The 24,284-nt window shown below is 52.4% G+C and overlaps 1 protein-coding gene across 2 annotated transcripts in view; it reads right to left on the bottom strand.

Annotated features, from left to right (window-relative positions):
* Positions 1 to 24,284, bottom strand: part of KDM2B (lysine demethylase 2B) — a 130,662-nt gene that overhangs the window by 72,518 nt on the left and 33,860 nt on the right. For both annotated transcript variants that reach the window (XM_007448709.1, XM_007448708.1), the window contains exons 7-9: positions 14,672 to 14,765; positions 13,525 to 13,678; positions 5,469 to 5,584 (exon numbers count right to left, since the gene is read on the bottom strand). In XM_007448709.1, coding sequence (XP_007448771.1) covers positions 5,469 to 5,584; positions 13,525 to 13,678; positions 14,672 to 14,765 — 364 coding nt within the window. The remainder of the gene's footprint in view (positions 1 to 5,468; positions 5,585 to 13,524; positions 13,679 to 14,671; positions 14,766 to 24,284) is intronic.

Here is a 24,284-nt window from a genome sequence, read left to right as displayed (position 1 = left end):
GAAGAGCGGGTGAAGAGGCCTATGTAAGAGCATCATTTCAAAGGTCCCTGAGCTTTGCACAGGGAAAGCTGTACGGGGTCCACTTTGTGCTTCTGTGAGATGCAGAGAAACAGAGTTGTCTCCTGACCTGCTGACGGAGGGTGTGGTACCTGCGGATGCGAGCCCCTGCCTGATTCTAGCTACAACAGGTACAGGATCCTTGCTGGTTCTCCAAAATTCTTGCTTCGACTCTACTACCCCTCCCTCCCACCTTGAAAAACAGAAATCAAACCCCAAACCTTACCCATTTGCAGAGACAGGCAGTCAAGCATATCCAGTACCCAAAGAGGGAGGCCACAGGAGGCGGACCAATGAGGATGGAGGGGGTGTGGCCTCTCCTACCACAGGGGTGGAGCCTCAGAGGGGTCCACCTCCTGCTCCTCCCCCACAACACCTGGCACTTTCAGCCTGTATCTCCACAGATGACTCCCTCTGACACAAGTTCCTGGTGTGACCCTGGACCATCCTAACACTGGGGAACACAACCCCGGGTCTGGAGCAGCAGTCCAGCTGGAGATCCCCTTTTGGCTGTTTCTTACAGGGGAGGAAGTATCGGTGCAGAGAGCTTTGTGCATCAGAGCTGTGAAAAGGCCCAGCCCCAGGGGGATTCTGATGGGTGGCAGCACAGGGTCTACACTGATGAGATGGCAGCAAGACATGGGGAGGAAGAAATACCACTGATGGCCCTGGCACAGTAACAGCCTTTCAGAAACTACATCCCGAGCAGGCAAGGGTGGTGGGAGGTGGTCCCTGTCTCCCATGTCTGGGCCCTCTTCTGCGAGGCTACACATGGATCCCACATGTCCACACTCACTCCCGGACCCTCTCACCAAGGGTGGGTCTGCCTTGAGGGACCTGTGCAGGAGCCAGATATGCCTCCTCACCTCTCCTGTCCTCCAGGAACTCAGGGAGTTGGATGTCAAGGAGGCACACTCTCCCACCTTGCTTTGCTCACAACCAACAGGCAACATTCTACATCTGGGAGGAAGGCGAATTGAATACAAGCTCACCTAGGTGCTCCATCTGCCCTGAAATACTATTTTCCTGTGTCTCTCAGTGCCCACCTGGAAAAGACCCCCACCCTGCCCTCTGAGAGTCTCAGCTCCAGTTCCCCATCTACCCCGGGCCCCACTGACTCAGTTTCCAGCTGCGAGGCCTTTTTCCCACACTGGGGGCGCCTTGCTTCTCCCATCTGCGTCCTGGGTCCATTTGACCTCCCTGCCTCTGGTGGATGGTGTGCTTTGGAATGAGATCCTGGCCGCCACATGCTTTTGAGCTCCTCGGGGGGATGCATGGAGTTGGGAACATCATCTAGCGGTTTCCTTGGCTCCAGCTACTTTCCCGAGAACCCCAGTTTTATTGCTGGGAGAGTATTAATCTTTTCCCAGTCACTGAATCAGTGTCCTCCAGAGTTTGAAAAGGAGAAAAAGGCTCTTTGGCCTGAGGCAGACCCTGTCCACCTGTGAAGAGAGTTTGGGGAGGGGGCAGTTCTCAGCCCCACCCCCACTCCAGAACAAGGGCCAAGCAATTTTGAAACAAATCATCAAAACCTACAGAGCAGACTGAGGACAGGCAGGCCTGCCTCTTCTCAGACCCTCACTCACATCTCCTGACTCGATTGGTAAAACACTCAAGTTACTTTTGACTTTTCAAATTTGGGAAACCGTCTGAGCCAATCTGCCCTGATGGGCACCATGGCGCCTGAGAATCTTTCTAGGTTAGGAAAAAAAAAAATTTTTTTTTTTGGCTGTAGTTCAGGAGACGAAGATAAGTCTCCCCTCATTGTTGCTGAACCCAAGGGAAACCAGCTGGGTGAAAACAAATGCTGATGAAGGAATTCAAATTCTTTTTCGTTTTATTTATTTTTATTTTTTTTTTTTCCAAGAGAGCACCACAGGGAACAAAACTTGCAAAGAATTGACTTACAAACAGGTTGTCGCCTTCCACCCTTCGCCTTCAAAAGGTTTCAGCCACATGCCTGGGAACATTAAACACACGATTGCTCAACATTATTTGTTGACAGCTTCAGAGCCTCATCAAATTGAGTTGTTCACCAAAAGGCAAGGCAGTCAGAAAGCAGGCCATGCTCCCAGCCTGGGGGTGGGTAATCAATCTATCAGTGGGTCTCAAGGGGTCAGTTTGAGTTCCCCAAGGTTCATTTGAGTGGCACCTGGCCTAAGCCCTTCCTCTTGGAGCTGAGTGACCTCAGGAGATCAGAACCAAAGATGTTTTGGTGCATCTACAACTCCCAGGTCTCAAGGACTTGAAAAACTAAAATATCAGGGTGGGTGGGAAGTGTCTTAAAATTTGTTTTTCTCCTGGAAAAAAAAAAAAAAGTCAATGGAAGAAAAAAAAATCCAATGGTAGGGGAAAGGTGAGAGGAAGGGTAAATTATTTGCAATTTCCAAATAGATTCACTGGCTGAGAGGAAATAGGGCATGTTGGCATTACCTTTCCTGAGAAGGCTGCTTTCACTAGAGCCATTAAGGAAAAAAAAAAAAAAAAAAAAAAAGATATAAATATAAGAGAGATGGCAGTTTAATGATCAATTGGACCATTCCTATCCCTTATCAAGCTAACTGGAGTTAAAAATATGTAGTGAGAGTTGTCAAGATGTTATCTTCAAATAATAAACATGCAACACAACCATTCTTTGGTGTAGCTCTTCACCCCTCTGCTTATCTTTAGAATGAGAGGGGAAAGATTTAATCTACAAAAGGGGGTCAGGAAATAAAAACCCCCCCAGTCCCAGAATGCCTGCACCTGTGCGTGCTTGCCTTATGGACAGCAGGGTAAAGTCACCTATCATGCAGCCCAGAAAAATTCAAATCATGAGAGCAAAACATGCTTCCTACACATAGGAGAACACTGGGGTTCCCCTGGTCTCTATGGGGAGGTCCCCCACTTTGGGCCACAAAAGCAAATTATCTTTCTAAAACAAACCCACACCATGGGGCTTAGAGACTGACAGTTTCCTCTGTCCCACCCTCAGCATTTGGTTTCCAAGCAAAGCCGTGTTTTAGGGCTCTTGAAAAACTATTTTTAAATGGCCATAACCTTCTTAAGAAAGCTCGCAGGGATATAAAGAATTAAGTTGTAGCGAGCTGACAAGGAGCCCTGGCATTTTATCTGGCTTCCAGTGCTCTCTCTTCCCAGCATCTTTTGTCTGCCTTGGCTCCTAAGACATAAACAATTGGGCCTTGTAGCCAAGCCCTCTCCAAAGACGAGAAATCAAAGCAGATTAAACAGCCTGCCGCTGGTTCCCGCCCAGCCTGCCAGCCTGCCCCCCGCCCATCCACCTGCTTCAGGAAACCAGATGGGGTGCCCACTGAGACAACAGGGACAGTGGGCCTTGGGGGAGGGGGTGCTGCGACACTCATCTCCACGTGGGTGCAATATTCCATGGCAGCTCAGCATGGTGCTCGGGGTTCTACTCCATTACCCTCCCTCCCACCTCCCACAGACAGGCGAGGGGATCTGGGCTCCTAACGGAATGATGGGGCCCAAATCCACTGAGACGTATGATCCAGATTCCCTGGGGGAGGGGGACGGCTGCCAAGTGAGTTGCTGAAGCCTTTAGAAATCCCAGCCTGACTCTGGCTTTCAGGAATTGCCTGGAAAGTTGTGGGCTTGACTTTTTTCTCCTTTTATATCCCACACCTACTTGTCTGCTCACACACAAACTGGCCCATTCTTCAGGGCTGGCCAAAGAACAGCTGGCCAGAGTCCCAGACAACACTTGACCCAGATGATAAGATGACCACTCATACCCAAATGGTGCCTTTCTCTAGAACGCCACAGGGCAGCATCCCCCAGACCAGGGCTGGGATTGGCCTCCCCGCCAGACTGGGAAAGGGATGGTAGGCAGGCAACAGAAAAGAGAGGCACAAAAATCCACAAAGCAAGACCCAGTCTCTGCGGATCTAGGCATCCCAGCAGCAAACTAGCCTATCTTGAAGATTGTGCATTTGACCTTGTTAACACACCTACCTGCCCACTGAATATGGTTCAAAGTGGTCCCCAGGAAGCTCTTGGACGAGGTCCCTCAACACTGGGGCTATTAAAAAGGTCAGATGCATACACAGTGGCTAAGACTTAGACTCATGTATGTGATTCCATGCAGACCAAGGCCTGGAAACAAGACCAAGAAAGGCACGAACCCTGGGCACAGAGCATCTGCTTCTATGAAATGTTTCTTTAGCGTCCGGGCATGACAACCCTCTCTGGGAAAAAAGTCAACTCCAAGGCAAAGCCCAAGAAGACGAAGTGTGGTCTATCCATACAATGGAATATGAAGCCATAAAAAGGAACAAAGCACTGACAAATACCACAAAGTAGATGAACTTTGAAGACACGATGTTAAGTGAAAGAAGCCAGACCAAAAGGACATTTTATGATTCTATTTACATAAAATATCCAGAACAGGCAAATCCATAGAGATAGAAAGCAGACCAGTGACTGCCAGAGGCTTGGGGAGGGGGGAATGGGGAGTGACTGCTACTGAGTATGGGGTTTATTTCTGGGGTGATGAGAATGTCTTAGAATTAGAAATGATGGCTGCACAACACTGTGAATGTGCTCAATGCCACTGAATTGTGCACTTTGTGTATGTGGATTATATCTCAATTAAAAAAAAGAGAGAGAGAGAAGAAATATTTGAAGACCTATAAGAGAAAAGAAGTAGGCCCTTTCTGTGCCAGTTTCCCACTCTCAGACCTGTCTCAAATGCCTGGGGACGCTGGGTCAAGTTCCAGCAAGGAAGAGCCAGTGCTTTTCAGAGGAACCTCATGGAATGGAACAGAGCACGGCAGAGGGCCCATTGTCTGGTATCTGAGCCTTGGCCCCTGCTCCTAGGGCATGGGGCTGGGGGTGGGATGCAGTGTCTGAGAAACCATCAAGGAGAAAAGGGGACCCACCCCCCCAGCCACAAGCAGACATTGAGGCTGAACTCAGATAGTCCCTGGGGGACTCACAGACACTGGCTTCCTCGGGGTCCTACATCACATCTGGGGCCCCCATATGGTCAGGACCTGACCTACCTTCCAAGGTCCAGCCCCCCCGCCGCTCCAAACCACCACTACAACAACCATGAAATCCCCCGACTCCCTCACATCCCTTCATACACGTGGGAAGAAGGAAGAGGCACGGATCCTGGCATCGCACGGTGCTTTCTCAAGAGACACTTCCTCTTCAACAGGGGGTTTCGGCTGTCACCAGCCTGGAGGTGAACAGAAACTCCCGGGGCTCTGGGTGGGGCTCTCGCGGGCACCCCCTGCCATGCAGAACCAGGACCAAGACCCAGCTTGAGGCAGGGAGCAGGAGGGACAAGGGACCAGGAAAGACTTCGGAATGACCGTCCCGTGCGCCCCAAGCACCAGGCAGAGCTCGGGGGCCAGTGTGGCCACGAGAAGAAAAGGAAGCCTCCTCACCCGCGTTCTGTCCTCGATCTCGTAGATCCGCAGCTGCATGGGCACGTTGAAGCTGTGCAGAATGTTTCCGCCGAACACCAGAGAGTCTACGGGGGTGTAGACTGCATGGATCCAGCCTGGGGTGGGGAGGGCACAGAGAGGGTCAGCCATTGGCCCTTTGGGGGCCCCCATTGTGCCCACATGCAGGAGGGCGCAGGAGGCCCAGGTGAGCACCCAGGGCCAGAGGGAGGATGCTCGGGCTGCCTGACACATAGGGCTGAGCTCCTGGCTGGCCTAGAGGACCCAGACCCACAGCCCCACTGACTGCTGCTGGCAGTGACCCCTGGCTAGCTCAAGTCGATCCTGGGCAGCTGCAGACCAACCCCCTTGTCCTGAAGACCTTGGTGATGAAGTGTTACAATGGACCTGGCTGCAGTAGGCAACAGAGAGGCAGGCCCTGCCCCTCTCCCCTGCAGGCCAGGGAGCTGAGAACCCCTCACTCAGGCTACTCATATGTCCTTAAGCCTCTTCCTCATCATCCCAGCGACCGTCCATCTCAGGAGGTGTCAAGGATGGCTCGGCGCCACAACTAAGGGTTGTGACATCCCGCCAGAACCCAGATGCCTCCTCTGCCCGAAGCCACCCCCTGCCATCGAAATCCTCCAAGGCCCATTTCCAGGTGGTCTCCTCAGCCACATGACACCTGCATCCCATATCAGTTCTGCTTCTGCTCTGCCCTATAACTGCTGACAAGTCTCTCTCCTGCCAACTGCAGCTTATTAACACCTTGAGGCACGGCTTTTTCATCTCCCTGAGCTCCTGGCCCAAAGGCTGGCACTGCAATCATGAGAAGGATAACTGAGGACTACCTTTGTGCCAGGCACTGGCCTGAGGGCTTTACAGGACTCCTCTCATTTAATCTTCACAAGATCCCTACAAGGTACATGCGACATTCACCCCCAAATTACGGACGAGAAGACTGAGGCACAGAAAAGTGAAGTCACTTATAAGGACTGGGACCCAGGGAGTTGGCCTCCGCTTGGTCCATGAAGGCTAGAGACAAAGCAAGCTGCCTAATTCCTTCAATGATGGACTGAATGTGTGTCCAGTGCTCAACAGTCCTCCATGCAGCTCCTGGCTACCATACTGGACAGTGCAGAGCGAGGGGAGGGGTGGCATTATAACCCACTCCCATTTACAGATGCTGAAACCGAGGCTCCGAGAAGGAAGTCACTTGCTGAATGATGTCACAGCAGGTGAGTGACAGCGGCTCCATTTTTAACCGCCATGCTGCACTGCGGCTACATCACAGGCTTATTAGCACAGGCTTGGGAGTCCCGGGAGACAGGCCCGTGAACACAGAGGGGAGGCAAAAAGGGAACCAAGAAAGCCAGAGGCGAAGACAAGGAGAGACAGAGGCCGAGGGACTCACGGTGAAAGACAGGGTCAGCAGAGGGGAAAGGGGACAGACAGGGGCAACGTGAGATCCCAAGCCTTCTCCACAACCCTGAGCCTAATTCATTCGCTCGGAGGCAAAGTATAGAGGCCTCCCCGCCCACACCGAGCGGGAGCAGTTCCAGCCTCTTTCCTCGGTGAGCCGAACACGCCAGCCCTGAGTCACGGGCAGCCACGGGTGGCCGCGGCTGCCGGGAGCCGGGCTGCCACCTGGGAAGAGAGCTCGGAGGCTGCGAGGCCACTGCTGGCATCTGTGTCAACACTCTGGGCGGCAGGCCCTCCCCTGCTGGGGACGATCTGTGGGACAGAGTTGGTGGCGCTCAGGAGAGGGCAGGGGAAACCCGCCAGCCAGGAGCACAGGAGCGAAGGCTTTATGTAACCCCCTTCTGTGGTTACCCGCCCACAGCTCTGGCCGCCGCTCTGCCCGCCAGGTGTGCCCTTGCCTGCCAGGTGTGCCCTTGCGGGGCTACCTGGGCTCCTTCCCCACCACCTCCCTGCCCCCCGCCCCACCCCATGCAGCAGTGCGGCTGCACCTCTAAAGTCCCGGTTTCCCGGTTTCCGGGACTTCCCTGGCGATCCAGTGGTTAAGACTCCGCGCCTCCACTGCAGGCGGCAAAAGTTCTATCCCTGGTCCAGGAACCAAGATCCTGCAGGCCCCGCGGCGAGGCCAAAAAAAAAAAAACAAAAAAAACAAGTCCTGTTTTCCACATCTGCTTCAGCCTCTCCGCCTCAGCTGTGTACCAGCTGATATTCTCAACTGTACATTTTGTTTGTTTCTACCAAGCAGAGCCACACTGTCTATTACTATTGCTGTTACCACCATCAGCATTATTCAAGCAACATTTCCTAAGACTGAGACCTAGGACAGCCGGGTTTCAAGCACATGCTCGTGGTGGGGTGAAGCCTGAATGGGACAAAGGGTCCTGGGTCCCTTTCCTATGCTCCTCGCATGCCCACCTAATGCCTATGAAAGCCCACGTCCAGGGGCCCGGGTTGGAGACTGTCCCCAGTGCTGACTCACCACGTGGCCTGGGGCACCTGGCTGGCCCCTCTCCTGGCCTCCACGTGCCCGTGTGAAATGAAGAAGACCACTGCTTCCCTCGTAAGAACTCAAACCGTGTAAGCAACTGCCACCGACGCTCGTGGTAGTCCCGTCCATCACGGGGGCTTTGGAAAGAACATGAATCTGCATTCATCAGCCCCAGACTCTCCCTTCTGGAAACGCAGACTCACTTGACTTACGTCTATTCCCCTGATGTGAGAGGTGCTGTTGCGAGGAGAGGGGCAGGGAATCTGCACTGACATTCCAGGGGTTCTAGAAACTTCTCTCCACACTCCTCTCTTCCGCAGGCCGGTGCCTCGCAGATAGGTCAGGCAGCCCGGCCTGGACTAGAGTCACTGCCCAGCCCCTGACCCCAGCCCCCCTCCCAACTGCTCCGTTACTTAAATGCTTGCTTCTAGGACCTCCCTTGTGGTGCAGTGGTTAAGACTCGGCGCTTCCACCGCAGGGGACACTGGTTCCGTTCCTGGTCGGGGAACTAAGATCCCACATGCCGTGCAGTGCGGCCAAAAAAATTTTAAAAATTAAAAAAAAATAAAAAGATTTCAAAAAAAAATTTTTTTAAGTAAACACTTGCCTCCGGAAGAACCAGGGAGTGGAAATAACAGCATTCAGAAGCCCCATCTGAACCCACCCTCCGATACTCGTTCATTGCATCCCAGGAAGCACGAGAGAGCAATTGTTCCCAGACTGCTGACTGCACCGAGGATGCTGGCATCTGCCTCCTGCTTCCAGGCCAGAGTCTCCAACAACATGAAGGCAATAACAGAGGCTATCAGGCCAAGTGACAAGGGACAGATCCAGTCACGGAAGGAAAGCAGGCGACCCACAAAACCAACTGACGGGTATTCTCTGGGACGTGAAGGGCCGAGAAGGCCGCGGGGGCACATGGTGCCTGACTCACAGCCCAAACGCTCAGGGTTCGGAATGAAAAGGCCCCTGACCCACATTTGTGTGGCTGCTGCAGGGATAAACCCAAAGGTCCCAGAGCTCAGGGGTGCCTCACAGAGGCCCACGGCCTGCTTCCTTCAGGAACATCCACGAACTCCCTGTGCTGGCCCAGGCCCAGGCCCGGGGCTGGGCACTGTGGCTGCCAGGATGAAGCCAGGATGGCCTCTCCTCTCTGGGACCTCACATTTGGTACCAGGGGCCCAAACTGCCAGGCCACGGGCTGCATCAGACCCAGGGGCATGTACAGTTTGACCCACCTGTGTTATCAAAATGGGGAAATTTCGGGCTTCCCTGGTGGCGCAGTGGTTAAGAATCCGCCTGCCAATGCAGGGGACACGGGTTCAAGCCCTGGTCCGGGAAGATCCCACGTGCGGCGGGGCAACTAAGCCTGTGCACCACAACTACTGAGCCAGCGAGCCACAACTACTGAGCCCATGTGCTGCAACTACTGAACCCCGTGCACCTAGAGCCCATGCTCCGCAACAAGAGAAGCCACCGCAATGAAAAGCCTGCGCACCACAACAAACTGTAGCCCCCGCTCGCCGCAACTAGAGAAAGCCTGCGCACAGCAACAAAGACCCAATGCGGCCAAAAACAAAAACAAAAAAACAAATAAATTAAATTTTTTTAAATGGGGAAATTTCACAAGATTATCTGAAGTGTTTCCTCTCCAGAAAAATGAGAAGCTGGGCCCACCAGGCCCTCCAGCCCTAACTGGCTGGAGCCGAGCAGCAATTCCCCAGTTTCCCAGAGTGCCTCCACCCCAGCCTGCTTCACTGCCAGCCCTTCTCTGCTCTGTACCCATTTTACAGATAGATCATCTCAGGTCCAAGCCATTATACTGTTAAATAGCTAGGAGTTACTGTTTCTCAGACTTGCCCAAGTCTAAGAAATACCTGGGGCTACTGTGAATTTTACTACAAGGCAAGGATGGGAAATACTTTCAGGCCAGCCCAAGCCATGGACCCCAGGATCCTTCCCAAGCCCCTGTACTGGGCTCCACCATCCTGCTGCCACCTAGCTGGACATACACTCACAATGGAGTGTACATCTCACGTCCTCCCCAGCACGTTCTGCACTGCCAAGTGGACCCTTAAGAAAGTTTATTAAATGAGCACATAATTCTCCCAAACTCACACAGCCGAGAAGGGGGACCAGATCCCAAGCCTGCTGATTCCCAGGCTGACAGGGAACCAGGTGGGTTCTGAAACTAGACACACCTGGGTTCTCATCCTGCCCTGTCACTTATTAACTGTGTGACCTTGGACTAGTTTGTTCACCTCTCTGGGCCTCAGGAACCTTCACTTTTAAAAAGGGGGTAGGAGTGGGGGTGGGGGGATGTTTCCTTACATTCTTACGGAGAAGTGATGTACATAAAATGATTGTTGCTCAGTAATGCAAGTTATTACTATTAACTACAGCTCACCTGAGCAGGTGAAGTCAGAGGGGGAATTGGCCATAGGTCAGGTCAAGGGAAGGAAAAAGATGTCACCAGTTCCACTGCTGAGTTCCAACTCCAGCTTTCCTTACTCCTAATGATCAGGCTGAATCTTGGTGACTCCCGGGCCACTCCCAACTCTGACTCTGACTCTGTGTGGCCTGGCAAGGCTACTGTATTCCCACCTCCTCCACCTTCGAGAGCTGGCCAGCTCAACGGGACAAACCCAAGCCCCTTTCTCCAGGTCATCTTACTCCTGAGTCACCTTCAACAGTCTTCTCTTCCAGGCAGCTTTCCTGGACTAACCAGGAATGAGGCCTGAAGAACCACCACCTCTGAAGCATTGCTAGTACCCAACCCCTTCACCCTCAGACAAAAGAAGAAAAAGATAAACCAAGTCTCACAAAGATACTGTGACACTTAAAATCCTCCTAACCCAATGGCAGGGGAGGCTTGAGGCCAGCATGAGGTAGGGCACATCTAAGGTCACACTGTGGAGGTGAAAACCCAGATCAGAGGTGGGAAATTCCAGAATTAGATTCTCCACTTTCCACACCCAAAAGCTCACGTGCAGTGGCGGGATTCCCCAAGGCACTCTCCCCAAAGCCACATCCCAGCTACCACAAATCTCAGATGTATGTCTGGTTCAGAGGGTGTGAGGACCCAAGATGCTCAGCTAGTTCAGTGACTCCAAAACCCTGGTCCTTTAGTTTTCACTGGTTGACAACAAAATAAGAAAAATGAAGACGGCATAGATTCTCATAAACTCAAACCCATCAAATTTCAAGTAGTGACTGTCCTTTATTCTGGCATTATGTACTCCCATCTTTTTTAGTGTCAGTCTTCCTTTCATGACACATCATCAAAAGTAGCTGGCAGGTTGTGTTTTTACATTAGTGCCCACATTTAGCAAAACTACAAGATAATAACGTTGATACCAGTTCCCACCTCTTTTTTTTTGAGTTCATGAAATCAATGTCTGGGAACCACATGTATACCCTGCCCTTGAGAAGGTGACAAATTCCAACTGTCCCTTTTTTGCTTCCCAAAATCCAGGAAAAAAATCCTGGTGTCTCACTCAAGACTGTTAGGGCCAGATGTCTTTGCTGAATTCTAAATAGACTCCTACCAGCTGCAGTTCAAATCCATGTCCCCTCTTCCTGCCTTCAACACACAGTCACACCCCTGCTGTGGCTTAGATGCTGCTTCTTGAGACCTTTTCCAACTTGTTAAGGCACCAAAATTAACACCCTTCCCATCCCAGATCGGGGGGAAAGCAATGGGCCACCTCTCGGTTCTGAAAAAGGCCCTGCGAGAAAAACGCCTGTCCTCCCAGGGAGGCTAAGGAGGCCTGCACTCAGGGGACAGAGTTGGGAGGGAGCCTGAGGATCCCAGAGTTCAGCCACACCCTGCCCCCACTGTAGAGATGGGACAGTTGAGGCACAGAGAGGGGAAGAGATCAGCCCAAAGTCACAAAGACAGCAGCAAGGCCAAGAGCACGGCAGCCTCCCTTTGAATCTACCAGGGCCAATCTTCCAACACCTGCAGTGGCCTTAAACACGCTGCAGGATACCACCTCCTTCCAGGGTGTGCTCCATAAATGCTGTCCACCAACTACAATTCCCTCCTGTCCCAAGCAGCAGTCCCTGCCCTCCCGGAGTCAAGCAGCTCCAAGGATGCACCTGGGGCCCTGACAACAAAGTCACCCCCACCAAACCCCGCCACCTCCAAATCCCAAACTTCCCTAATAGTGAAATCTCTGCCCAACTTTCTAGAAGAGCCCGCATGTGCAGGTCCCATCCCCATGGTGGGAACTGCTACCACAACCGCTCCCCCTTCAGTTGACACTGACTTGATGTCCAGACCCAAGGCCAACTCCAGTCCAACTTAAGTGTGACCAGCTTCTCCATCCAATGGATCTTAGTGGCCTCAAAGGAGGCCTTGGACCCTAAGATCCAAGCTTCCACTCAGTGGCAATTTCCCTGCAGGCTCCTTGGCATATGGCCTCTACTCGTGTACCTCCAGTGACGGGGAGCTCAGTGCCTAGCAGAGCAACTCATTCCAATACCACTTGGCTATACCTCGTCTTCCAAGATATGATCCTTCAACTGGCTGATGGCCATCACCATACACCTTCACTTCCTGGGTAAAACAACCCAATTCCTCCTTCAAATTCACCTCACCTGATGTGGTATTCAGACTCTTCTCTCTCTCGAGGTTGACTTACCCATGAGGGTAAGTCATTACAACCCACGAGGAACACAATCTCCTACATGTGGCCTGACCCTCTCACTCTATACAGTGGGACTGTCACCTCCCTCATGCTGGGTAAAACACTTCCACTAAAATGCAGCCTAAGATTCCCAGGTCATCTGCCACATCCACTAGTGACTCAGCCTGTAACTGGCCAAAAGCCCTCAGCCCATCTCCCAGGAGCTGTAGGCAAATAGGTCTCGGTTCACTCAGTCCTCACTACCACCCTGGGAAGTCTTCCATTTTACAGATGAGAATATTGAGGCACTGAGATTAAGTCATTTCCAGGAAGTCAGGCTTGTAAGCAGCAGAGCAGGAATTTGAATTAGGGCGGGGCTTTCTGGCCCCAGGGCCCATGCTCTTAATTATTGCCCTCTGCTATAGTTGTAGTTTTGTTTTGTTTTTTTTAAAGGGGCAAGTCCAAGTACAGAAATTGACCTTGATCCCAATTACATTTCATCTTGTTCTGCAGGAAGGACCCTGCCACTCTGGGAGCATTCCCCTCTACCCTCTTCCCCTGGGCCAACTCTCCCTTCTCCCCTCCCCAGCCATCAGGATAAAGTTGCCCCTCCCCTCCCCACAGGACCACCCTCACCCCTCCCCTCCCCACAGGACCACCCTCATCCTCACCCTCAGAAATCTCTGCAGGACATCTTGGAGGGAGGGCCCTCAGGAGGCTTTCTCCCCAGGAGAGAATTCTAGCCCACAGGCAGGAACAAACAGGTAAGATGTGAGAGGCTATTTTTCCCTGCAGCCTGAGGCCTGCTTCTCTCCTTCTCTCAGGGACTGCCAAGGGCAAGGAGGCCCAGAGAAACCCCATCACTTAGCCTAAACGCCTGGCTGAGGCCACCGGGCCAACAGGAGGCTGCTAAGAGTCAGTGGCCGAGCAAGAGCCCAGTGCCAGCCTCGCGGGAACCTACCGGAAGGGATGAAAAATGTGTAGCCCTGTTTCAGCTCAATTCTTTGGCATCGCTCCACACGGTCTCCCAGGAAGATGTCGCTCTGTTTGCCTGACAGCACCCACTCCTCGTACAGTGCCAAATTGTGCAAGGTCGGAGGAATCAGCCAAAAGATCTTAGGAGGAAAAGGAAGCAATCAGTTAAAGATCCAGGCCCAAGTCTCTGATTTCTTCCAGGCTCTGCCACAACCCAGAAGACAGCCTCACCTGCCTGGGAGCAGGGAGGATGGGGGAGGACACATCCCCGGAGACCCTTCCAGGACCAGGCCCAAAGGGTCTCTGCGGTGGCAGGGAAGGCTGTACCGCCCTTCTGGGACACCCCTTGCCCGCCTTTAGAGAATCTCCGTTCCAGCTGAAACACCAGGGTGGGAAGACTTCCTGGACTGAGTGGAACATTCTTTCTCCTGAGCCGTGGGCTTGTCAGGGAGGTGGGGGAAGGAGAAGGGGAATTTCCTAAGTTGTAGGATAAAATGGCCCAATAAATAAAACCAGCTTGTGCTGGCTCTGGAGAAGGAGGAAAGACATCTGGAACCAAGAGGGATGACTTCCTACCCGGAATTTCTTCCAACACATTCGGTTAAGACAAATGCACATGCAGACCCAGAGGAGCAGGGCAGCACACACGTATTCTCAAGGAGCACCCACATCCACGCAGGGACCCCTACGTCCCCACGTGGACATGCACACAGGAGCAGACACAGCAGGAGCACCCCGAACACATGTCTCACGTCCTTTCTCTGGGTGATGTCTGTCCCTAATGTAAACTGTTCTTGCAGGCAAATAGACTTTTAAGTTAAAAGGTCCCAGTGCTGGAGCTGAAATTACAGCTGGGGGAAATGAAGGCTGGAGGTTCTTGGGAGCCAAATCTGGAGTTCTAATCTGGCCCAAGATGCGTAGGACACTGAACTGGGTAAGCAGGTGTGAAAGGGTGACCAGATGTGATGCAAAAGAGTTGACCTTGACCTTTCCCTCCAGAAGAAGACAGAGGGTGAGAAAGTCCTCACAGGGTGGGGTCTGGCTGGAGGCGGGGGCAGAAGCAGAAAGGTGAGTGAGCCCCTCCATGCACAAACAGCCAGGCATGTACAGAGATCTGAAGAGACTCAACTCACCTTCCCTCCCCGGAAAACATGGTACCAAACGGAAGTGCCTCCAAAGTCGATGTGGAAGTCAGTGAAACAACCTTTCACGCTCATCAGACAGTACCTGCAGCACAGAAGTGGGGAAGCAGAAAAACAATTCAATGCCTGAATCACAGGAGGCGAGCAAACAGCTTCAGAGATGCCTGACCTGCTGCCCTTTTATAAACGCTGACACTGGGGAATTTTCTTTTTTTTTAGACCCAAATCTAATCGGAGTTCCCCATGGGGGAAGCCCCTGTGACCAGGTGGCAAATCTCAAGCATTGGCTACCTGCCCCCCAAGGCTGGGAGAGGCATTTTTGTTTTCAGGTTCCCGCGAGAGAGCTGGCAACCCACAGGCCACTTGGTTCCTTCCTTGAAGACAGTTTTTACTCTTGCCCCACCCCTGCCTCCTACCCAAGCAAGAGGCTTCATTTCTGCTCCTTCCAGCTCCTATACCTGCAGTTCTCCCAAGCTGCCAGGCCCCTTTGCAGCAGCTGGGCCCTCTGGAATTCAGCTGTAAACCACCTGCATAGCTTGCCAATTACTAGTCCCCATTCATCTCCTCATTCATCCAACAATCATGTACTGAGAGGCAACCAGTGGTCCAGCCCAGAACTAGGCATGGCACTTAGAGAAAAGCATAAGACCCCTGACCCCTGCCATTAAGGATGAAACACTCTTAAGGGAGCACTACCCTGGGAAAGTTAAATGGCAAGACAAAGTGCAAATGATTGCAAAGTAAGCAATGCAGCTGGAAGTACAAGGGTACCAGCCGTAAAAGACCACAGTGTATAATTCCACGTATGAAATGTCCAGAGTAGGCAGATCTACAGAGACAGAGAGCAGGTTAGTGGTGGCCAGAGGCTGGGGCTGTTGGGAGGAAATGGGGAGTGACTGCTAATGGGTACAGGTCTTCGTTGCAGGGTGACAAAAATGTACCAAAATTGATGGTGGTTGCACAACTCTGTAAACATACTAAAAAACACTGAATTGTACACTTTAAGTGGATGAATGGTATGTGAACTGTACCTCAATAAAGCTGCTAAAAAAAAAAAGTAAAGCCATAAAGACCCTCGGGGTGGGGGGGTGGAGTGGCAGAGAGGGAGGGAAGGAGTCAGAGAGGGAGAGCCCGGCCCTGAGCGGCTTGGACAGAGGGAGGGCATTCGGGAGAAGAAACCTGCCAGCAGCCCCCCTTCTAAGCTCTAGCGACTGCCAGACAACCCACCCTTCCTTACAGGGACTCACCCGTCCCCTCCCTCCTCCCTCCACTTGCTGCCCTCCTAGGGGTGGGCAGAGCTTAGGAGGAGGGGGGACAGACAGGCTTCCAGGTCCCGGCCTGGCAGACGGCAGTGCCAGGGCCCCCTCCCTCTCACCCACCCCTTCCCCCAAAAGCCACAAGAGCACGGCTGGGGCAGTCCCCCACGGCTCATGCTCCCACACCGTGGCGCCTCCGGAGGCCCGCATACACACGCTTACCCCACTGACCGCTTTTCCCCGCTGCACTTTGCTTTTCCACGGTTTGGGAAGAGGAGAGGAATGGGGCGGGGTCGGGCAGGGAGGTGCCAGCAGCCTGAGAGGAGATAATGGTGGGGGCCAGGGGGGACGTGGGCTGAGCTGCTTAGGAGGCTGGAGGGTTCCAGGCGCCCCCTCCCTCTGGTTGCCTTTTGCACCTCACATTCAGGTGGACCCGGGGCTCGGCAGTATGCAGGCGGCGTGCCCCGCGTCCCTCCTCCGGATAGGCTGGAAGGAGCCTTAACCATGTGTCTGCAGGAGGCTGACAAATCAGAAGGCCTTCCTGCACATCAGAGCCCCGCTGCCTAGCAACCCCATCGGAGGGGTGTAGTTGACAGCACAGGACGCAGCCCTGTCACGAAGACAGGCGCGGGCTGTGCTGCTGGCGCTGGGGTTGTTAAAGTCCCAGCTCCGGCTCCGGCTCCGGCTCCACACCCTGCTGCCTCCTCCCGGCCCACCCAAGCCAGGTCCCCACTCTGAAGGCCTGGGTGATTCTCTTCTCTCCAAGGAACTGGAGGGGTAGGGGGCCTGCTAAAGCCCCAGTCCACCCCACCCCCAGGGACCACGCCGCCCTCTTCTCGCCAAGCACCACTTCAAAATATTAGTCCTCATTTTCCTAAAACCACTCTTCCTCTCGGTTTTCTTCTTCTCTTTCTTTCATCTAACCTTGGTTTCCACCTCCTCCAGGCCTGAGCAGAACACAGTCTGGGGAAAGCAATTTAAGTGTTTGTGGGGTGGAGAAAGGCGAGGTGCTTCCTTCGGTCTGCAGCTGGATACCCACCCAGGGGCCCAAAGCAGAAAGGAGAGGAGCTTGGCTCTTGGGCTCTCGGGCTCCAGGACCCAAGTCTCCCCGGCCAAACAGGTCGTCCACCTTCAACCTGCCAATCTCCGGCCGCAGTTCCAGCCGCCCCAGCACACGCGGAAACGGAATCCCTGCGAGCTGCGGCTGCTGCGTACAAGGGAAAGTTCTCCAAGTTGAGCCCGCGTCTGCTATGCCCTCCCAGTCACCCTCCAGCACCCTCCGAGGCCCCTCGGAGCTTGGGGGCGCCACTTCCAGCCCCGCCTCTCCAGGAAAGGCCCCTCCTCCCATGTCCCTCATTTCCTGGCTGCCAGGCCTGGACCGCCCCTCCTGCCGGGCAAGTGCACGCTTTAGGGTGGCCAGGGGAGCTGGGACGGGGCGGCTGTTGTCCCGGGCCCCTGCAGCCGTCACCCCGCCTGCCTCCTCGCCTGCCCCGCGCTCATTCCGCGTTTCCCCCCTCACTCCTGCTTCTCGCTCGCTCTGGCGTGACGCCTTTGCACTGACCTCTAACAGCTTCCTCTTCCAAAGCACACCGCAGTCACATGGGCACCCCGGCTCGGTGCCACGGCCGCTAAGCTCTCGCCGCGGCCGGCCAGCCGGCCTGGTTTCCGCCTCGGCCGCCCCCTGCCCGGAAAGCCGCGCCCCTCGACACCCCCACTCACGGCGCAGGCGGCATCTGTGTAGGACACCCTCCAAGTTGGCGCCTGAAAACCCCGCACCCCCGACCTAAGATTTTGGGGGCTTCCCACCTCCCAAGGCCGGGGCTGGCTGGGGAGGAGCGTGGTAGGAGGGGGCGCTGCACCTGCAGCACCAACTTTGGGGCGCTGCCTCGGGTCTGGGGAGGCGGGGCAGCCCCACCCCGCCCTTCTCCCTCCAACTTAGCGAAACTCCCCCGGCAGCCCAGGCGGCGTCCCCTCGGGCAAAGGTCTGGCGGGGGGACCTGGAAAGCTGGCACCGGGTGACGGGGCTGGAGGCGCCGAGCGCGCGTGCACACGCGCTACACACTTACACGCAGCCCCGGGAGACACAAAGAGCGGCTCCGTGACGCCGGCCGTGCAGCCCGCGGGAGGGAAGCGACCCACACCCCGCCCCGGTGCGCCCCGAAGGAGTGAGGGGCTCCCGGGCAGCCCCGGGCCCGCGGGGCGCAGCGCAGGAACGCCCGCCCGGCCCCGCCCGCGGTTACCCTCGACTGCAGCGCGGCTCCCGGGCGTCCCCTTTGGCGGCTGAGGTTCGACGCTCGTCCGGCCCCGGCGACCAGAGCCGAGCCCCCTCCACGGTGCTGCCAGGCCCCTGTCGAGGACCGCGGAGCCCTCCCTCGCTTCGTTCTTTTCTCGGGGAGCCGGGCGCAGCCTGCGCTCATCCCCGAGCAGAAACTGAACACCCGCGCGGCACGGCGGCTGCCAGGGAGGCGGAGGGAGGCCGCGGCGGCGACAGGGAAGCGCGCCCGACCAGCGCCAGGGGACGCCGCCGCCCACGGCCGCCCCCTCGCCCGGGCTGGGTGGGAGCACGAGGGTAGCTCTCCCCACCTCCGTTCTACTGGCAGGCGCTCGGGGACTCCCGCACGCCCGTTTTCAGGGAGGGTGGACGCCGTCCTGCTGCTGAAGGCGACGACCCAGCAAAACCACCTTCCTGAAACGCACCCCTCGGGGCAAAGCTATAGAAAGGACCAGTGCCAGGGGGTGGAGGGCTTGTCTGATCCTGGGTATGGCAGCCCAGAGATCAGGGATGCGGCTCTGGCCCTAAAACAGACTAGCTGTGACCTTGGACAACCACTTCCCCTCTCTCAGCAGCTTCCTTGCCCTGGGGGCAGGGAGGTGACCTGACGTGCATCTGCAATCTAAGATGCTTTCCTGCGCCTGCCCCTACCTGCCCCCTTAGGAGCTGTGTAACCCCACATCATAGAACTATTGTGGGAATTCATTGAGATAAACACTTTGATTACTTAATCCAATCTTCACAACAGCCCTGTAAGGTCATTTGCAGGACTGTACCCATTTTACAGATGAGAAAGCAAGACAGGCTCAGAGGTGGTGACTCACCCTGATCACTACCCTCGTAGTGGGGTGCTTACCCAAGCAGCCTGTCTCAGAGTTTCTCAGCCCTTCTCCCCAGGTCTCCCTGGTAAATCCCAAGATGTCAAGAAGCAGAGTCTGCAGGTTACAGCCAAACCTCAACCACTAACTGAAGAAGTCAGTCCAGCTCAAATCAGAAGTCCCCCCTCCAGGGCACGCTCATCAGGACCACAGCCCTCTTCCCATCCCACCCTTCCCCCATAAACCACAAGGGGGGCCAGGAGATGGTGGTATGGTGTCTGCAGGGGCAGAAATCAAACTTCTCAATTCTTTGGCCAAGTCCCATTCCCTGGGCTACCCAGCATTATTAATTAATAGGTTCCAATTATCAAGTGCTCATAATAATAGCTGCTTACATGCATGATACCATTTTATCCTTAAAACAACCTAATAATCCCCATTTTAGGGAACTGAACATTAAGCCATTTAAAGGTGGTCAACGCCCTGGCCCGGGGTGTTGCTTCCTTGTGTCATTTACTGGATGGCTCACCCATTAGTACCTCCCTGATGGCCTGCTGTGAGGTTAAACTGTAAACTCCCTGGAACTGGTTGAATTTTTTACCTTATGTATGCTTTGCCTATTTAAAAGAAAAGATAGTAATGACAAAGATAATCCCCGACCTTGGATTTGAGCACCAGTCATTGAATTAAATGAACTCAGAGAGGAGAAGGCCCTGACAACAGGATCAGGCTGTCCACATGGGAGACATATTACTTTTCTCTGTTTTTTTATTTTGTATTTTGGCTGCACCACGCAGCATGCAGGATGGTTCCCCGACCAGGGACTGGTTCCCCGGGCCTCCACAGTGAAAGCACCAAATCCTAACCACTAGACCACCAGGGAACTCCCCCATATTACTTTTTAAGTCACAAATGCCCAGATCCTTGTGAGTAGGGACCACGCCAGATTCATCTGCGTAAGTGCAGTACCCAGCAACAGCCCCATAATTATTCTAATCAGCTATGTGACACTGGACCAAATCTTTCCCCCTTCTGGATCTCAGCATCTCATTTGTTAAAACTAGTCAGGGCCCTCTAACTGGTGGCCCTTACAGATCAAACCAGGCCCTAGATATGCTTGGTTTGGCCAGCACTCGTTCAAAAAAAAAAAATTTTTTTAAAGCCTGCCTCTCCAGTTATCCAGAGCCACACCAGCCCCTACTGTCTTACACTCAGCTGCTATATCCATTACTGCATTGAACCACTATGATTTCCAGCTTCCTTGTCTGTTAAATGGGGATAGTAACCTGCTTCCAGTATCATTGAGATCTGTGTGCTAAGTGTCTAACACAGCACCTGGGGCCATACATGGCACCACAGGAAAGGCTGGCTCTCTTTGTTCTTTCCGAGGTAGAAGGGAAAAGCCAGGAATCCAGAGACCAGGGTCCGGGGCGTGGCCCACATGTGACATCAGCCTCCTCTCTAGGTCAGTTTCTCTATGTGATGCATTACACAGGGACGATCATTTATGATGCCAGCAAACGCTGTTGATGAGAGTGAGAAGGTAATTATCGGCTGTAGGGATGCCCTATGCAAATGTGAGGGAAGGTAGATTAAAAAGCAGAGGATGCCAGGATTCCAATGGCAGCTGCAGCCCCTGTGTGTCTACAGGAGGCCACGTAGACAAACATCTTATCCCAACCACATTTCACATCCACTGCAGGCTCCATCTTCCCCACATCATGGAGGGAGGCAGGGCAGGGATGACAGGATCACCACTTTGTAGAGGGAAAACTGAGTCTCTAAGAGGAGATAAAAGATTTGCCATAGCTCAGGGAGTGACAGAGGCAGCCCCGAAACTTGGTCATCCCAGTGCCTGTCTTCAACCTGTTTCAGCTGCGTACCTCCAGAAAGTACATGGGAAGAAAATGCAGTCAATTTTCAATTTTGGGGGGCCAAATGTAGGCTTTACACGGGATCACCTTTTGGCTGGGCTTTTGAGCTCTTTCAGTCCACTGTATATCTCTAATACACCAGCAAACCTCATTTCTGCAAGCCCAGGGGGCTACAGGAGCAGGTGAGAACAGAAAAGACTCACTAATTTCTTTCTGGAATGTGTTAAAATACCCAACGTCCTAAGTGAAAAAGGTGTGCCCATGTCATAGACCCAGGAGATTGCAGAGGTTTTAAAACCTGTCCACAAAGTCTTTGAGAGCTCTCCACCCCTTCCAGAGGCAGGGCCAAATTCCCCTCCCTTGAGTGTGGGCTAGACTTCATGACTTGCTTTTAACTACTATAATACGGCAGAAGTAAACAGTATGTGACTTCCAAAATTAGGTTATAAAAGGCACTGTGGGGCTTCCCTGGTGGCACAGTGGTTGAGAGTCCGCCTGCCGATGCAGGGGACGCGGGTTCGTGCCCTGGTCCGGGAGGATCCCACGTGCCGCGGAGCGGCTGGGCCCGAGGTTCAAATGCGACCCTAAAGATTTGCCACTATGCCGTGGAGCATCTAGGCCCGTGCGCCACAACTACTGAGCCTGTGCTCTAGAGCCTGCATGCCACAACTACTGAGCCCCCGTGCCACAACTAATGAAGCCCGCCCACCTAGGGCCAGTGCTCTGCGACAAGAGAAGCCACCGCAATGAGAAGCCCGCGTACCGCAACCAACAGTAGCCCCTGCTCGCTGCAACTAGAGAAAGCCCGCGCACAGCAACGAAGACCCAACACGGCCAAAGATAAATTAATTAATTAATTTTTAAAAAGAAGATTTGCCACTTCTAACTCTTCAGACTGAATCAGTCCTAGACATTCTTATAATATCATTTTTCAGAGCTCTATAAATACATGGATTCTCATTTCTCCTCTTAAGCACTGTTTGCTAAATGTTTTGGCCCCAAAAGTCAGTCATTCCATGAAAGCATTAGTCAATACAGGGGACATTAGTGGTTACTGGTTCTGATGAGATTTGACATTATTTTTCCTCTGTCTATGGGGAGGGGAGGGGAATGTTGCCTAATAAAGATGAAGGGTCTTTTCTTCTTTTGTATGAAATGCAAATGATGAGGACATGTGCAATATTCATTTCTTGAATATGAGGCTGCTGCTTTTTGTTGAGAAAGAGAGGCAAGGCCCTGGAGGATTTCAGAATTTGTAAATATAAAATGATCTGCCTTCGTGTTTAAAAAAATAATAAAAGGGAGAACGAGTTGGCAGGTTGCCAGATTACTTACATTACAGTAATAGATTTGCTGACCCTTGACTTCTGCTGAAGAGAAATGTGTTGAATTTTTCATAATTTAAGATGAGGCAGATCTAAAAACCTAGTATACTGAGCACCATTATTTAACTTGAGAGTTAACAAAGCAGAAATCTTTTCAAACCAGCAGTTTCTTGTATGATGATAATTTAGTGGCTCAGACGCTAATAAATCAAGGTTATAATGCCACTGATTTGTTCATTTTAACTTGGGTTGGTTTTAAGTTGTCTTAAGAAAAAAGAGAAAAAAATCTTGCTTTTTCACAGTGACTGAATTTAGTAAGAATCTCCGTGATAGAAAAAGGCTCCCCTACTGTTTCTGCTTTGGGGTGGAAAATGTTATTCTTGTATTATTCCTAGGGAAAAATAAAATCTCATGCTGCTACAATTCTTATGCCTATGGAAAGATGTTATTTTTTTAATACGTGATGGCTTACCTATTTCAGATCCATTAATGGCATCGTAAATAAGCATTTTGCTAATCTGAAATCTGGATAGTAGTAAAGGCCCATTTATCTGCCTAGCTTTCAATCCTCAGACTACATTAGATTGGGGGTGGGGGGTGGGAGGGGGAATTTCTCTGGATTTTCTAATGAATATATTGCTTCTCTTCCCTATTACTTCCATCCACCAGAAACCCAAACCACATTCTTAGAGTTGCAGCCCACTGAAAATATTTCTCCTGTGTAATGAGCTCTTAGGGGCTGGGGTGCATTTTTGCTTTTATCTGTACAGTTTAGAGGCTGATTAAATCTTTGTTGTAAGGTGCAGTCACGTTGCATTATACTAAATTCTTTATACAACGCTTGCTGCATTGGGCAATGTTGACCTTATGTTGGCTAACCTGTTTTCAATGGTATCGCATGTACGTTAAACGTTTAAATGTTCAGAAACCTATAATAGCTTTCGTCCTCTGTACTGTGTAAAAACTTCTAATAATCAGATGATAAGATCATATCCTGTGGGGTAATTGTGTTGTACCATGACAGGATAACTGAAAAAACATTCAGTGAAAATCGTACCAAACGGAAATCACTATATGAACAGCGATTGTTTGTGTGCCGGGTGAGAAGAGCTCTGCTCTTCAGGCCTTAGCTGGTCATATTTCTACTTGTTTCCTTTTAGCTGCTGCCTTTCTTGTTTTATTTCGGGAGCCTTTATTCCCTGAGCCACTATAATTATCTTTCAGTGATTTAGAAGGGAAAAAAAACACTCACTTGACCTTTACACACACACACACACACACACACACACACACACACACACACACACACACACTCACACACACTCTCCCTCTGGAAGCCTTGAACAAGCAGGGTTTGTGTTTGGATTCAGTTTTACCTTAGTCATGCCTCTTTCCAGATACAAGAAACATTTAATTCCAGATTTCCTGCTTCTGGCTTTAGGCCTTTGACCAGCAAAGTGAAATGTATTTTTTACTGCTGTCAGCCAGCCAGCTGCTGAGCTGAGTGAAGGGAAGGAAAAAAAAAAAAAAGAAGTAAAAGGCACTGTGGCTTCCTCCTTGCTCTCTCTCAAACCATTTCTGGCAGAGGGCAGGAAGCTGCCATGTCATGAGGACACTCAAGCAGCCCTATGAAGAGGCCTACATAGTGAAGAACTGAGGCCCAGGCCTAAGGTTTGGGTTTTGTTTTGTTTTGTCGTGCCGCACAGCTTGTGAGATCTTAGTTTCCCGACCGGGGATTGAACCTGGGCCCTCGGCAGTGAAAGCACAGTCTTAACCATTGGACAGCCAGGGAACTCCCCAGGTCTAAGTTTTGACACAAGCTCATTCAAGACTCTGAGCCAGAATCACCCAGCTAAGCCACACCCAGATTCCTGCCCTACAGGAGCTCTGAGCTGATGCTGCTAAGACATAAATTTTTTTAAGTTGTGAAGTTTTAGGGTAATCTGTTATGCAGCAATAAACAACTAATACAGGGGTACTTCCAAGTCATTGTCACTGTTTGTACGATTATGGAATTTTCCAAGACAAATAATTCTGTACAGCCAAAACATTTCTGTGG

The sequence above is a fragment of the Lipotes vexillifer genome, unplaced genomic scaffold, assembly GCF_000442215.2.
Source record: "Lipotes vexillifer unplaced genomic scaffold, Lipotes_vexillifer_v1.1 scaffold21, whole genome shotgun sequence".
In the NCBI taxonomy this organism is placed as follows: Eukaryota; Metazoa; Chordata; class Mammalia; order Artiodactyla; family Lipotidae; genus Lipotes; species Lipotes vexillifer.
This window is presented reverse-complemented; position numbering and strand designations above follow the sequence as displayed.